The 16,698-nt window shown below is 33.5% G+C and overlaps 2 protein-coding genes across 5 annotated transcripts; both read right to left on the minus strand.

Annotated features, from left to right (window-relative positions):
- Positions 1-983: 983 nt before the first annotated feature.
- On the minus strand, positions 984-4,128 carry LOC120154587 (vacuolar protein sorting-associated protein 60.2-like). Its single transcript, XM_039166287.1, is given in 8 exon segments — positions 984-1,291; positions 1,827-1,981; positions 2,251-2,362; positions 2,447-2,518; positions 3,091-3,184; positions 3,741-3,816; positions 3,819-3,891; positions 4,060-4,128. Coding segments are annotated over 8 exon segments (705 nt in total). The 3' UTR covers positions 984-1,237.
- A 3,174-nt stretch (positions 4,129-7,302) lies between these two features.
- LOC120154553 (vesicle-associated membrane protein 727) lies at positions 7,303-14,429 on the minus strand. 4 transcript variants are annotated; one of them, XM_039166259.1, is made up of 6 exons: positions 14,344-14,429; positions 13,498-13,719; positions 13,215-13,413; positions 10,352-10,472; positions 7,573-7,635; positions 7,344-7,487 (listed from the first exon to the last, which is right to left on the minus strand). In XM_039166259.1, exons 2-6 carry the CDS (start codon positions 13,685-13,687, stop codon positions 7,344-7,346), a joined length of 717 nt encoding a protein of 238 aa, XP_039022190.1. In that variant the 5' UTR covers positions 13,688-13,719; positions 14,344-14,429. The 4 variants fall into 4 exon arrangements, with proteins under 4 accessions (XP_039022193.1, XP_039022190.1, XP_039022191.1 ...); XM_039166260.1 differs by having other exon boundaries at positions 14,299-14,367; XM_039166261.1 differs by lacking the exon at positions 14,344-14,429 and adding an exon at positions 13,997-14,071 and having other exon boundaries at positions 13,498-13,716.
- Positions 14,430-16,698: the final 2,269 nt, after the last annotated feature.

Consider the following 16,698-nt stretch of genomic DNA (forward strand, 5'->3'; position numbering starts at 1 on the left):
GGAAATATTTTCAATAGGATGCCTTTTTGCCTGTTCTTTTATAATTTAAACTAAAAGTTTAATGAAAAGTTATAAACTAGACATTCAATTAGTTGATATCACAAATAGTAGACTAAAATATTATATGATTTTCTAACATAAAATATTTTATTCATTAAAAATATTAAATTTAGTTATAAAATTCACACAATTAATTGATTACAACAATCAAGTCATATAGTACCATGTTGACCATTTCAACCTTGTATACGATGACCGATGAACTCCAAAATTTTACAATAAGATTCAACTTGATCTCATCCAATCAATCAACAAGCCATGAATGAAATCAACCGAAATTTTTTACTTTCTGAACCTCCATCTACCATCAAATGATCTTTGTCTCTATGTATGTTATTCTCGCACTAACTCGTTAATATTCAGTCACAAATTTCACCTCATGTACACACCACTCAAAGATATGATAATAATGAACGAATACCATCACACCAAACAAACACAATCTAACAACAATAATAATAGCGTTATTATTTGATACACAAGGTAAAACTTATTTCACACGGTTTGTCTATTTTAATTCCAAATCTTAAAACCTAAAACCTTAACCTTAAACTCTCAAGTTTAAACCCTAACCCCTAAATAGAACCCCTAAACCCTTAAACAGGTTTGTGTAAATTAAAATTTACACGACTTGTGTATCAGATAATTTTTCATAATAGCAATAATAATAAATAACAATGAACTATGGAAAAACGAATAAAGCAATAAAACATTAACACATTAATATTTAAAATCCATATAATACAAATTTTTGGTATATCAAAATTTATAAAGGTATAAATTTAAAGTTCACCAAATAGGTTAAAGAATCCACCTTTTAACATGGATGTTTAGGATAATATTAAATTTTAAAATACTTTTATGACTTAAATACAATAAGTTTCATTTACTATTATTCTATATTTTTAAGTTGTCACTTCTGGTGACACTAAATCAAGACTTTATATACAGTATAAATACTTTAAATACAAGTATGATAATGAGATATGAAATGACAAAATACACAACAAAACATGAATACCCAAATTTCAATGTCAAATGACTCAGGCTTATTATAGCTCCCAAACCCGTGAAGTAAAAATCAATTATATTGAATTGGTAATTGAAAGCTAATTCTGCACAAATTGCTTACAAGGTCACGCTCTGTTCAACTTCATCATGCATATTAGCCCACCATCTAACTGCGGACAGATGCGCGAGGAACAGTTGGCAAGCCGAGTTCATCCTCACCCTTCAGAGCATCCAAATTAAAATAAAAATGAAGATATTATTAGTTGGGGGATTAGATTCAAATTGAGATCTCATTGTCTCAACCAGTTATAGCTCTCTATAACTAATGTGAGCTCGACAAAGCAGATGACCATTGGTGGAAATACAAAAAACTTAGGCACTTAGAATAGAGAAAATGAGCTCCTTGGCTGTAAGTATCCGACACATACTCATGTCTGATACAGGTATGCTAAATTTTCCAAGATTTTCATGTATATCTAAAGTCCTTCCGAGGACCACATCCTCGTACATATGTCTTATTATGTGCTAGGTTTGGGTGTCAGACAGGTACTTCAAGAACATAACGAGTTCTAGCAACATAGGTTTTTCTCATATAGTTAAAATTGGGATAGTGCCAGAAAAGTGGACAATAAAATTTGAACAAAATCCTTATCTGCATCCAGCAGCAAAAGAATGATAAACGGTACATATATCTCAATTCTTGTATTGGATGCTAATATAAAACTTAACTAAAATTGGAGGGTATTTAAGTTTACCTGGGCATTGGCCCTGCCAGCTGCTGCTGCATTTCCTGATGGAGCTGAAGGTAAATTGAGCTCTGCATTCAAATCCGGTTCCTCCTTGTCAGGTTGAAGATATGAAGGAACGCCATCAGATTCGGTTCCCATGTCAGCTTCCAAAGCATCAAGTTCTTCCATCCAAAATGGATCATCAAAAAAAAAAATTGATGGCAACATTTAAGTTACATACATGCAGTTCTAGCAGACCCTAAAGTCTTTCAGACAACCAAAAGCACGTTAAAGGACTGTGAAAAAAAAAACCAAGGATATCAACACATTGACTTCTTCCAACATTACAGGTAAACATAGTCGGCAATACTTCTATTAAATTATACAAAAGGCAACCAAGAAATAAAATTTTAAGTCCATGCTTGTAACTTTATATAAGGTCGATGCTTACCGCCCATGAGTTCATCTTCATCAATATCATCAGGCACATTATAGCTTCTGCCTAAGGTCTCTTGAATTTCATTACTCATATCCATCATCTCCATCATCTCATCTTGCAAGTTCTACAGTAAAAAGAAACAAATATCAGTGACACTTCATTATAATGGACGCAACATGGAGAATGGAAGGTATAAAAGAGTACAAACGTCTATATCTTGAATCTTCACAGTCTTCATCATTCCTTTCAGCTCCTTATTGGCAGATTTCAAGGATGACATCTGGCACAGGCAAATAATTATGATTTAAAAATCGCAAGGAGAAGTAGTTCAAACATAGGTTATGCAATTCAGGGCCATTTGGTTTGAGCTGATGCCAGAATGAGTATAAACAATTTGAGATACAGATTATCATTCATCACATAATCATGAAAGAGAACTCTCCCAGAACGAAATGGTTTATCCTACCTCCCAAAAGATAGGCTGGCAATTCCAATATGGGAACTGAAAAAGCACAGATTGTATCCTCCCGGTTATGCCCCTTAGGGCACTATCAAGAAACACAAATGTTTTACAGTAAATATAAAATTTCCCCAATAAATACACTATAGCAAGCAATAGACATTTATTATCAAGTAGAAACTACCCTCAATTTTATAAAAAGACGAAAACAAATGGCAGCTCAATTACACCAATACTCCCGAAAAAACATACACAAGATGAGCAATACTAATGACTGAACAAATATCAATATCATGTTAGAAGAAAAACAATAGTTTTATCAGTTAATGCAAGTCTGCAACAGTTCAGATACATAAATGAAATACATAAGGAAGTCAAAGGCTACCACATACAGTTTGCTGAGCATCTTTAAGACCCTCAGATGCAAACGCAACTTGATCAAGGTTGAACGTCTGATTATAAAGCATATCACGTTGACCTTCATACCTACATAGCCATAAGTGTAAGAGATGATGGAATACAAAATAAAATACTCAAACTAAAAATGAGGTCAAATTAACAGAAATATTTTCCCAATATAGTACCAATAGATGATAAAAAAAACTTCGTTAATATTTAGAAAACACACACACACACACACAAATTTACAACCTTTAGCTACAAATATCAATCAAGAAACAGACTGGAAAGGCATATATTGATTCATAAAGCAAACAAATTCACGAACTTGCCGATGGCTTCAATGACTATTATAATCTATGTTACGCGGACTTGAGTGCAAGCGTTGGACATGACATGGCTAAATTTTTCCATATATTTTAAAGACTCTTGCAGGATATCCCAAATCTGATTATCGGACTCGTGTACTTCGTGAAAAATGAAGTGTACCGCCAAACATTGAAACGTAGATAGAGAAGAACGTACAAAGCATGCACATACATAGTTCAAAGAATGTACATACATAGAAACTCGACATAAATGGGTGCAAGCAAGAATTAGTGAATGAAGTTAAGGAGAGATTTGATAGAGAAGAAGCCTGTACATTCGTTTCTGCTTTAGAACCCTCATGGCTCGAGCTTTAAGAGCCTCTTGAGCAGGGCCGGGCCTTGTCTTTTTATCTGCTCTTTATACCTACTCAACTCAGCATCAAGCTTCTTCAACTTCTCATCAACCGTATCCCCTCTTTTATTGATCTGATTACAAAATCCAATATATATGATTTCACAATTAAAAGATTATGAAATGAAACAGCCCAACCAAGCACATAAACATTAATACTAAGTAGGAAATCGACGGATCAAAGGAAATTTTGAAAAAAAAAAGTAAAACAAATCAAAAGATAAAAGGAGAAAGAGAGAAACCCGATCGGATGCATCTTGAATTGAAGGTGGGGGCTCCTTGTCTTTCTTAACGCCGAACACTCTCCTCATCTTCTTTCCTTAACTAAGAGATTGATTTTGAATTAGGGGATTGATGTGTTAGTCGTTAACCAGGATAAGTTTCGAAGGGAGGGTTTGAAGTTTAAAAACAAAACAAACCGTCATTTATCTCTATAACATAAACATAATTAATTATTACTAAGAAATTTATTTGAAATAAGATGACTTCCAAAAGTCTATATTAGACCCATAAAAAGTCAGACATCTATATTTGACCCATAAAATTATATTAAAATTTCTCACATGAGGTACTGGATTGAATAAAAAATTCATTAAAAATATTTTATGATGGTAAATTTATAGTCATTCAGTTTAGGGCAAAGTACACCTGACTATACATATTATTTTATTAATTCACTCGACTATTAAAATTTATAAAATGATTCTCTAATTATGATATATTATTTTGTTAAGTCCCTCGATTATTAAAAGTTACAAAATGATCCCTCGATTTTTCATTATATTCTAAACTCATCATTTTCTATTAAAAAATTGGTAGTTGTCTAAGTTGGACGTTAACATAATGACTGAGATATAATAGTCGTTTGAGATTCTGTAATCAAATTTTATTATACCACACTCAATAAGTTAACGTCTAGCTCCGAATATTGTTAAATTTTCAAAGGAAAATGACGAGTTTGAAACATTTAATGTACCAACAGAGTTGGTTCAAGTGGTAAACAGTTTGATATCGCTTAAGCAAGATCTCAAGTTCAAGACATTGTATACAAAAATTTCTCGTCGGCAAACTCCACAATTGTAGGTTTACCAAGAGATTTATATAGTGAATTAGTACAAACCCTATAAGTGTATGCTTGTTAAGCGGTCATCCTAAATTTTTATGAGCACACTATTCATGTAAGTAAAAAACTTGTAATTTTGAAATACATAATTTCGATTATTTGAATTTAAAAATATAAAGAATTATATTCTGCATAAATAATTTTTATTTATCTATATTATGATTTTGATAAAGTTAAATTTTACTAGAATTTTAGGGGATCAGATAAAAACAGATATATTATGGTGACATTATACGTAACTTTCATATTATACATTTTATGTATGTAATAGAAAATAATTTACTTGTCATAAATGTAGTGAAAGTTCCTTCGATTCTATGTTAACATAATTGGACGGTATTATTCAACATACATCTCAATTATGATAGTAAGTCATTAAGTTCGTAAACTTTTAAGCTTATAAAACTAGGTGACATACAATAATAAAATGATATATATATATATATAGATATATATCGTTCAAGTGGAAGATAGTTATAGATATGATATTTATAATAAGGAATGATTTTTTTACAATAATGCAATCGAAAAAATTTAAGAATAGTGCACTGTCGAAATTATTGATTCGAATAGGGTGATTGCTACAATACACTCTAAAAACGTATTGCAGTCTATATAACTCTAATATAAATTTGGGGGAGACGCATGGAGCACAATGCGTCTCCTATATTTTTTTCATATTTTATTTTATTTAGTTTTAATCATTAGATAAAATATTGGGAAAGCTAAAATTGGGGGGAGAGAGACGCACTGTGATCCGGGGAGGGGGAAGTCGCATGGTGTTTCATACTACCTTGGGGAGACTAGTGTGATTTCGATGTATAATGTAGCATTCATCCCATTCGAGCAAATAATCTCTCGGGTATACTATTCTTTAAAAAAAATTCGACTGCATTATTGCGAAAAAAAAATCACCCTATAATAAGTAAATAATTATGTTATTTATTATTTTAAAAGTGGCGGTATATATTAAAGTGGTCTAATATGGTGAAGATTAATTGGACTTTAGTAATCAAATACATTACGAATCACATAAGCAACTAAGCATAGATATCCAAATAACTAATTTCTAATTAATGATGGACTTTCTAATTAATGATGGACAAATTTGAAATTAATGTTAATGTATTAGATTGTTTATTAGGGTAAAGTACATAAATGGTCCTCTGACTATAAGGTATTATTTTATTAAGTCTTTCGACTATTAAAAGTTATAAAATGGTCATTTGACTATAAAATATGTTTTGTTAAGTCCCTTGACTATTAAAAGTTATAATGTCGTCATCTGACTATTTATTATGATCCAAACTCGTCTTTTTCCGTTAAAATTGGTGATTGTCTAAGTTGAATATATAACATGATGATTGGAATATGACAGTCGTTTGAGATTCTATGATCATATTTTATCATATCAAAGTCAGCAGGTTAACGTTTAACTTAGAATACCATAAACTTTTTAACATAAAAAGACGAGTTTAGAAAATAACGACTTAGTCAGGTGATCATTTTGTAACTTTTAATAGTCGAATGACTCAACAAAACAACACTCTATAGTTGAAGGATCATTTTGTAATTTTTAATAGTTAAGGGTCTTAATAAAGCAATACCCTATAATCAGAGACCATTTATGTACTTTACCCAATTTATTAATGGCACAGTCTCTAAATTACACATGAATTAATTAATATTATTTTTATTAACATGCACCTTGCATTTTCAATATACAACATTTTTGTATTTTTTATATTGTTCTACCTTGCATTTCAATATCTTGTTATATGAATGTTTCAAGAATGATAACGAGAGATAGAATCAGATGAAATGAGCTTCAAAACTCACATAGGTAAAGAGATATGAATGATTTTAACGGACGATAATAATTGCAAATTTTGTAGCTGCAACGTGGTGAAGTTTCTCACAAAGATAGATGCAAGAGGGACGGACATCCCCCACCCGATTGACAACCGGCCAGCTCAGTTAACTCTAATATCATAGCATTTGCATGCTACACGACCACAAAATGTAGATATTGAAAATCAAATCCAAAGCAAGTATTTTTCAGCTTGTAGTTCAGTACAACACCTTACTATTTTTCTCTGTTTTGTTTTTTTTTTCCTTTCAATTTTCAGAGAATTCATACTAACTATACACTTATTTTCCAAAAGAAGAAAACTTTTTTATTTTGAAATTAAAAGTTAAAAGCTTATACAAGTGTGTGTATATATATAGATATAGATATTTGGAAGATAAGTACAAAATAATAATTAAAAAAAATATAAAAACAGCAAGGTAGAGTGCTCTACACATACCAAAAGCAATCCATGTACAAGACAACAGAGCATAACTATTACCATATATAAAACAAAACACAATGCAATGCTTCTGAACTTCGGCTGATCAAAGTCAACATTTGAAACCCCCACACGCAAAAAGCCACAAAATGATGATCAACACAACTACAGCTCCTCCTACCATCAGTTTCTTTTGCAGATTCTGCAGCCACATCCTCCGTCGCAGTTGCCGCCCTTGCCTCTGGAAGCTATCAGCCTACAATATTATTACAAAACCATATATATATTATGATGCTTACCCAGACCCTAAACTAAACCACAAAAGAGAAGATAGCACCAACCTGGAATTGCAAGTTTTCTGTTTTGTCCACTAGAAGTTCAATCTTCTCCCCACGATCCAAAACCTGTTCAGAAACGGAATTAGTGAACCGAACACTAGCTGTTACGCCATGGGAAAACATTCATTTCAGACATGGTCCCGAACTTTGAAATACGAACTTTTGGAATGAAAAGTTTTAGGTCTTGTTAAAGTAAATCCATTAGACCATATCTATGCATAGGCATGTGCACTACTGGCAGCCAAAAAACTCCAGAGCATCTGAAGGCACAAGTAGATATTTGGTTTGGTACCATAATTAGTTTGGACTGTGACCATACTGTACGTTACTAAACTAATGCACGGGAAAACTCATTCATATATGTCTGCTGCAGAAGTCGATGCTAGAGCAAGATGGCTTTTGCATCTCATACGGCAATAACTATAAAATCACAATGTAAATTTCTTTAGAAACTAGTGATGACATTTGATGGTAGCCAGTTTTCTTCTCTTTTTTCAGTAAACAAACAAAAGAGAAGATTCAACCTTCAACAATCCACACCATTAGCATTAAAAATAAAGAAAATCTTTAGCTGATGGAAAATTCAACAAAATGTGTTCATATGTAAATAAAAAGGAGGAAATTTTAATAAAAGTATTTTTACTATTCAAATCAATTTAAGTTTTTTTTCCTTTAAAAAGAAAAGGAAGATGAATTTGTATAATAATTCCCTTTTATTAATTTATGAATTATTGAAGTACATAATGAAAACATGAAAAATCTCATTACTTGTGTTAATAAACCATATTAGTACTTTTCTGGAGAAGCTTTTATCTATAGCTTTGTCAAAAATCCCAAATGAATGCAGATCATAAAAATTGTCAAGCCAAGTACCTTGCTATGGCATTTTTAGTAGAATAGCTCTTTTATCTAATCTTTTGAACCCAGAAACCTTAACAAACGTAAGCCATGATTTTACAAAGTGAACAACACAGAGAATGTTGAACCGGAAGACATTAGTAACTTTGATCCATTAGACATATTTACTCGGTGGATGTAGGTAACAAGGGCAAATGAATATAATCTTGAAAATAAGTTCCGAAGAAAGGATTTCAATTCCTAGTTTTGCCAATGGTGTTGCAAGTTGCAACTCTAAGGGAGTTTGCCTAATGTAAAAACTTTCAACTTATTATATTCACTAATAATTTACCTCTTATATAGAAGGCTTACAAATTATGAAATAAAACCCTATTTTCATAAATTAACAAGGAAAGCAAAATATCAGGCAAGTATCCTAATTCATAAGGAAAGTTTATTTAAGCCAATACGGAAATTATAGGAAATAAAAATCAGAATCAAATCCCCTAAAATTGAAGCACCTAGAGCTAAGGAGAAACATTGCATAACCAAAAAGGCATTAATGCATCAAAACAGTCTAGAAATATTCTTTATTACATACATAGTCATCACTCAGCACAGATGGGTGAAATTTAATGGCTAAGAACATCACCAAGAAAATCTGATCATCAACCAAAAACTACTATATTCAAAGACTCATCACAATCCAGTCAGTTATTCGTAAAAGCTGACCAAGACTTACCACCAGATTTACCATATAAACCAAACTTTATGCCTGCAAGTTACTACCTCAACCAGAGACCTACCTCTGCTCCTTTCTTTTCACTTTGGCAACTACTTTTTTATGGGCTTTTATTTCAGTTAGACATTAAAAATCTCATGGCGACTTTGATGACGAATGTCATGAGAAACCAATTAAATCCATTACTCAGGGGAAGTTAGAGCTAGTGTGCTATTTGAAGAAGACTTCACATATGTTAAAACAATCTCCTAGGGCATTGTTTTAGAGGTGCAATGAAGTTATCCATTGGCAAACAAAAGGAGAGTTCTATTGATTGACACATGGATGATATGGTCATTATTACTGATGATAGAGGAAGGATACAAGTATTGAAATAGCATCTTCAAACTAAATTTCAGACCATATTTTTAGGGGATTAAAGATCTAAAATAGGGTTTAAGCAACAAAAGCCGATGACTATTTCCTGATAATCAAGAAGCTCATCATAAAGCCTCAAATCCAGCAATGTTATTGTTACCCTGCAACATAAGACCTTTCCTTCCTTTTTTTCTTATATTGGGGGGGGGGGGGGGGTTGGGGGTTTGTTGTTGATGGGAAGGGGGGCTTTCTTCTTCCAATTGTCACCTATAGTTACCACCCCTGAAATTTTGAAATTCTCATGATCCGCATGAAATATGGAACCTAATGGTAATTTTCTACCTAAAAATATTACTACTCTACCACTGCTCCAAAGAAAATAAATAAATGAATAAATATTCTACCAAAAAATACTAACATGCAATTTCAAAGCCTAATCATAACATCTATCATTTTCCAAGAATGAAAAGTCTCTGTTGATAATTTGTTAGAAACCATAAAATGCAGAAGAAATTTTGCAAATCGAACTTCCACTTGAAAATCCACTGTTATTGGATACAGGCATAAAATGAAAAGGTCGTATATATGACTACACATAAACATTTGAAACATAAATGCACAAAGAATGGATAATAAAAATTTGAATACTAATAACCACAGTAAATAAATGCTGAGAAGGCAAACGGCATAACAAGTTAAATATTTATAGGCAAGTTCAATGGTAGTAACCAAAGAAATCTGTATACCAGCCACTGGAAAGGAAGATTGTTACAAAATCTCTACATTCAAAATAACACATCCACTTTTTCCACACTTGTACCACTTCTCAAGAAAATAAATACATACCTTTTCAATGTTTTCCATCATAATCCCCTTCACCTCAGTTATTTGAGCTTTTAATTTTGAGAGCTTACTAATTTCTTCTGGATGGTTCATGCAATATTGCATGTGCTCCTTAAGCCTTGGACTGTTGTACATAGAAAGGCGCTACAGGTTACAATCTTCTATGACCAGAATCAGAACATAGATTTCAAATTTTATTTTATGCACGTGTTAGTGAGAGAAGCTCCAGCTTCTCTCTAACCCAGGTGATTTCAAATTTTGAATTTTCACGAGCCCGTTTTGAATCTTTTCTCTCCTCCGTCAAACACCCATTGTCCTCCATCGTCGTCCGCCACCCGCCGCCTCCGTCAGCTGTCCGCCGCCTTCCTCTGACCTACTTTTGACGCGTTTTTTCCTGGGAGGTTCGTCGGCTAACGGTGTTTTCGGATCTGGTCTTAGATTTGCGAAAATCACTGCCATTTGACGCAAATCTTCACAGCTTCCTCTGTTATCTACCGTCGCATCCCGCCGTCAGCGTTCGACACTGTCTCACCTTCGAACTCGTCTTCTCTCCGTGACCAGAACCCGCGTTTCCTTGCGTAAAGAATCGTTGCTTTTTGCTCTGTAAGTTTCGATCTATCCATGGCACCTCAACCACCGTCCCAACCCAGGCGACATCGAAGGTCTGCTGCAACAGACGTGGTGGATGCTCCAAGGTCTGCTGCATCAGATGCGGTGGATGCATCCTCTGCAGGTCATTGTTCTGCTCCTCCTTCAACGACTAGGATTTCATCTCTCCCTCTTGAAGCCAAGGATTTAGAAGCGAGAGTGAAGGAACTCAAATCTCTTGTGGCTGATTTGAAGAAGCGAGAACAGGAACTTAAAATGCTGGAGGATACAATATCACGAGGTAGGCAGTTCAAAACCGCTGGACTCGTCGCTGCAAACACTTCATCTTTTTCTGGTAAGGAAAAACGTTCAAAGGAGAATGAAAAGGAGAACGCAAAGATTCGGAAACGATACAGACGAGTTTTCACCAGACGTTTGCTGGCTGGTTTGAGGCAGTTCGGTAATTTCCCTATTCCCCAGTATGCTGCTATGAATGATGTTTTAGCTGCCTTGGCTCGTGAAGCTGGTTGGACAGTTGAGCCCGACGGTACTACTTTCAGAAAAGATTCTATGTCCCAAAATCAGCAAAGTTTGGGAACGTATATAGAGAGGTCAGGTGACAGTCCACATTCACCCAATCCTCTGAAGCAGTGCTCTGATAAAGCAACATTGGATTGTCAGCCACCTGTTAAAAAAGATGACATTGGTCGGTCTTCTTCTCAAGGAGGAAATCATAGGGTCGGGAAGTTTTCAATAGTTCAGGCAGTACCAACTCTTCCTAACACCGATATTGATCAAGATGGAACCAAGGAGAGCACTATGAAAGGTTTCTCTAATGAAGATTTTCTCGAAGTAGCGAGAAGGAGTAGAAGTGGTTTTCATAATTGGTCGAAAGAAGGTCAACCAAGTTTCGGGAATGGGTTCAAAAATGGTTGTTACACGATTTTTATCGAAAATCTTCCAGAGACGATACATTGGAAGAGACTTCGGTCTATTTTTTGCACTTACGGGAAAGTTATTGATGCCTTCATTCCAAAAAAAAAGAAACTCGCAAGGGGTTCGTTTTGGGTTTATTCGCTTTGCAACAATTAAAGAAGCCAAGATAACGATTTCAAAGATGAATGGTAATCATATTTATGGAAGAAAAGTTAGAGTCTCTTTGGCTAAGTACAGACCCCGACAATCTTACTGGAGAAAGTCATCGACTGTTGTTTGCCGTAAGTCTGGGCTGGAAGATATTTCGGGGATTAAATTCTCTGAAGTTGAGGGCTTTGTGGACGAGGATAAGCTACATGTGCTGAGTAACTGTCTTGTGGGGTGGTGCAAGAACTTCATTAAAATTGGTAATCTTGCTAACCAAATTCAAGCCAAAGGACTTGCTGGCTTCACGCTTATGAGGGCTGCTGCAAATGTAGTTCTAATGGTTTTTGAAGACTCTGATTCGTTGAGAATCGTGAAGGATGACTATCTAGAGACTCTTACAGAATGGTTTTCCAAAGTGGAAACTTGGTCCGAGAGCCTAGTGGTGAATTGTCGTCGCGTGTGGTTAGTTTGCGAAGGTATTCCTTTTCACGATTGGAATTGGGATACTTTCAAAAGCATTGCAACAAAGTGGGGCAAATTATTATCAATCGACAAAAGTTGCGAGTTTCCATCATCTTTTGATCGGGCTAAAATCCAAATACTCACAAAAGATCAAGTGAGAATTGATGAGTTGTTGGAATTGAAGGTCGGTGATAATTTATTCAAGATTATGGTGCATGAAGTTGATCCATCCTTCAAACCTAACTCTTGGGTCCCCGAAGATTGCGATATCTCATTAGAACTTGATCCTCCAATTGATACTTAATTGTTTGGCATATGTTTTCAGAGGCGTTTTTTTTTCTCAAGTTTTTGGTTGTAATGTTGGTTTGTTTTGCATTAGGTGTTGTTAGATTTGGTTAATAGGACAGCCAATTTAGAGGTTGTTGTCTTACCTAATGAAGGAATTGGCTGGTCTAGTGGTGCTATTTATGGGTGGTTTTAGGTTGTTTTTGTTCATCGGTTCTGTTATAGGTGTTTGTAAAGTTGTATCTTTTGTAATCTCTTATGTGCAATAAAATCCTTAGGCACTCTTTTCCTCCTTCTGTTGATTAAGGAGCTACACTACTAGCTCCAACAATCAAGAAGGGGGTTTTTAACGAGGCCTGAAATTCTTATCAAAAAAAAATCATGTATATGAACAGCATAGGATAACTGGACAAATGTAACAATTTAACCTTGCCAAGCATTTACTTACCCAAATTCTCGGTCAAGATTATATGCAATACTAAATCGGTCCTCAAATAAGTCGTCATCATCATCATCATCAGCTAAAGGGTGGGGACTCTCATTTCTTATACTCGCACCATATCGCTGTTTAAAATCATCTAGCACTCGCTCAAGAAAAACAAAAGGAACACTCCTGCCAACCGATTCATCTGCAACAACAAGAAACACTGCAAGTGGAAACAAACACCATCAACCACATATTCTAATATAAAAAATTTGACCAACATCAAGAAATAACGAGAAAATAGTACCAAATCCATTGTCAACGAGGAAGTTAAATGTGTGACCATCACAAGAATATGTGAACTTGCTGCTATTTGAAGGCAGCTTCTGTAAACATTGAACAGCAATGGTACTAAAGTTCCCAGAATATGATGTGTGCTCTGCTAAAACAACAGTTCCTTTCGCAACAAAACTATAAATCAAGCCTTTTTGATTCATTTCTCAGCTGGATATTCCGATGTATCAAGGATCTGCAGATCACCATTAACTTAGCCAGGCATTTATGAACATTACTACAAAATTAAGCTTCTTTCCCCAAAAACGAAGAAACAAGTGCCAAACCAAAAACAAAAAAAGACTGTTCCAGTGAAGCTTAAGTTTACTTTAAAAATGATAAATGAAACTGAATGAATCCACTGAGATTCCAACCTAACATAAAAACACGACTAAAAAATAGACAAATTCACTTTCTCCAAATTTTGATGCAACTAATTCATGCCCGAATATGGTAAGTTGCAACAAAGATATATCACTACATGAAAGGAGGGAATACCCTTTTCTTAAGCAGATCTTACGAAACTCAAGAACTAAACCCTAATGATTAATTAAACTCCCAACAGAATCTCAAAGGGAAAATCGAAGAAGCAATCTATCTATTCTGAATTTAAAAAATATGGGTTTTTTCCTTTTTCATTTTACGATAAATCTCTCTACTTTCCCCCTAAAATAATGGTACACAAAGAAGATTAAAGACTGAAAAATAAAAGACTTGGTAGATCTAATGAAATATTTTGATAATTGAGAAAAGAAGATGAGATGAAATTAATTACCAAGAAAATCAAAGAAAGGTTGTTGGAAGATCGAGATAAGCTTACCTGAAACAAGTTGGAATTTATTTTGGATTGTTATGCTGAAAGGAGTCGGGTGATATTGTCAAGGATGTAGCGAAGCTTCTTTTAGGCAAGAATGAGTCCGCCACACCTAAATTTATAAATATTCATTAAACTATGATAAAATAAATTTTTTAATCATTCAATTTTTAAAAACGATATAAAATAAGTATTAAATTTCGAATTTTATTAAAAAAAAAGTAAATTACTTCAAATATCACATATCTATAAGCGCATATTCAAAAATATCATTGATATTTTAATTTTATCAATTTTAGTACTGACGTTTATGTTTAACTCCAATTAGGTCATCTCACCGTTAATCCGTTAACAGGGACACTCACATGACATCTATTTATCGTGACGATAATGACATAGACGACTTATTTAAAACGACGTAATTTTATAAAGACTCCAAACGGTGTAATTCTATAAACGACTTTTATTATTCTCAAAATCAATTAAACAATTCATTAATTTGTCATCATTCCCAAAATAAAATTAAACCATTCTCACCCAAACCCCAATACTATAAAGATGAACAAACACAATTTTTTTGTGTGAACGAGCCCTATATGACTAAACATTTATTGCATTTGATTTTTCACCACAAAAACAATATGGAGAAACAATTCTTACAATCCAAAGGAATGACGAGCATGGAATAAGGTAAGAATGATCTTTTTTTTTGTTTGAAATATTTTTAGGGTTTTATGTGAAAAAAAATGGTATAATTTTTTAGGGTTTTACTTGAAATAGGTATTTTTTCGAAATATTCTTTTTTGCATGCTTAATAGGGTTTTTTTTTAGATTTCTGATGAATATGGTTTTCATTTGTTGTTTTCGATATGTTTTTCCGTCTTATGATTGCTGCTAAATATGATTCTTTTTATATATATTGTTGCTGTTGAAAAGAGTGGTCCATGTTTTGTTTTGTTTTTCGAGTTTTCATGTGAATGGTGGCCCATCTACTAGGTTTTATGTCTTTAAAAATTATTCTAAAAGTTTGGTAAGGGGACCACCATTGTGTCCCTGAAAAATAACTTATTTTTTTATGATTTTTTACAGGTACAAAATTTGAATATTTTACAATTTTCATGTATCATGGTGGCTTTATGGTAAATTCATCTAGTTTGAAGTACATTGGCAAAAAGGTAAGTTTTTTTATATGTGCCATGTGAACAGTATATCAATGCTTGCAATGTATGATATTGTCGAAGAATTAGGTTATTCTAGTTTGTGGAAATTGTTTTGGAAACAACCTGAGTAATATTAAATGTTAAACCATTAAGAACATATTGTGATATTATTAACATGTTAGAAGATATGCCCCAGAAATAGACAAATTCAATTGTACTTGGAAGAAGATGCCATAAATGTTAGGACAGAAACCATTGAAACCATTTTGAATACAACAAATGAAATTCATGAAATCGTTGTAATTGAAACCTATGAAACATTTAGGACTGAGTTAAACTCTGAAGAAGATACAAAATATGTAGCTGATGAAAGTGATTTTGTAACCCTATAGACCCAACCTATGCATTACGACTAGATCTAGCGAATTACAATAAAAATTCCAAAAACATTTTTGATAATTTAAAATCGTATTATAAATAATATCTAACAAAAGAACACATAGTTAAAATGATAAAAATTTCATTGAGTAAATATCAATCCTTTAGTGACTGAATAAAGTAAAATACATCATAATTCATATCGCAATGAAAATCATAAACATAAGTATTTCAAAATAAGGGCTCATGTCATCGTAAATAAAACAGTTCAAAAGATATAAACATTACAACAAAAAGTTATGTAAGAATGTGTCAATCCTCTAATTGTTTGGTTCGGGGTGCCTATCCAAAAGTATCTGAAAGGGATAAAACAGTTTGAAAAATGGTGATATAGGGAGCTCAGTGTGTCCCAATAGTGCAAATAAAACATAATAGATAAAACAATTAATAAGTGTTTCAGTAAGGTTTCGTAAAGGCTATCGATAAGTTGAATTTAAAACTTATAGTTACCCTTCTCTCGTACACCAAAATGCAGTTCCCCCAGAACTGCATCCATAAGGGCTACCTTATACCCATTGGGTATAGGAGCCATCCTAAGGGAGTACCTTGGGGCCTAATAGCCTACCCAAGAAAGTTCTCGGGCCCTCGTAGCCTACCCGAAAATCGCCTTAGGTCCGTAAGGTATTACTAGCTTGATCAGAGCTGAACCTCCATATTCTAGTATCCTACTTAAAACAATGTCTCAATAACACTATTCACATAGTAAACAATAATTTCCATGAATCCGTAATTTGCATAATCATATTTCTAGTGAAAACAAATA

Source organism: Hibiscus syriacus, unplaced genomic scaffold (genome assembly GCF_006381635.1).
Source record: "Hibiscus syriacus cultivar Baekdansim isolate YM2019G1 unplaced genomic scaffold, ASM638163v2 tig00111132_pilon, whole genome shotgun sequence".
Classification (NCBI taxonomy): domain Eukaryota; kingdom Viridiplantae; phylum Streptophyta; class Magnoliopsida; order Malvales; family Malvaceae; genus Hibiscus; species Hibiscus syriacus.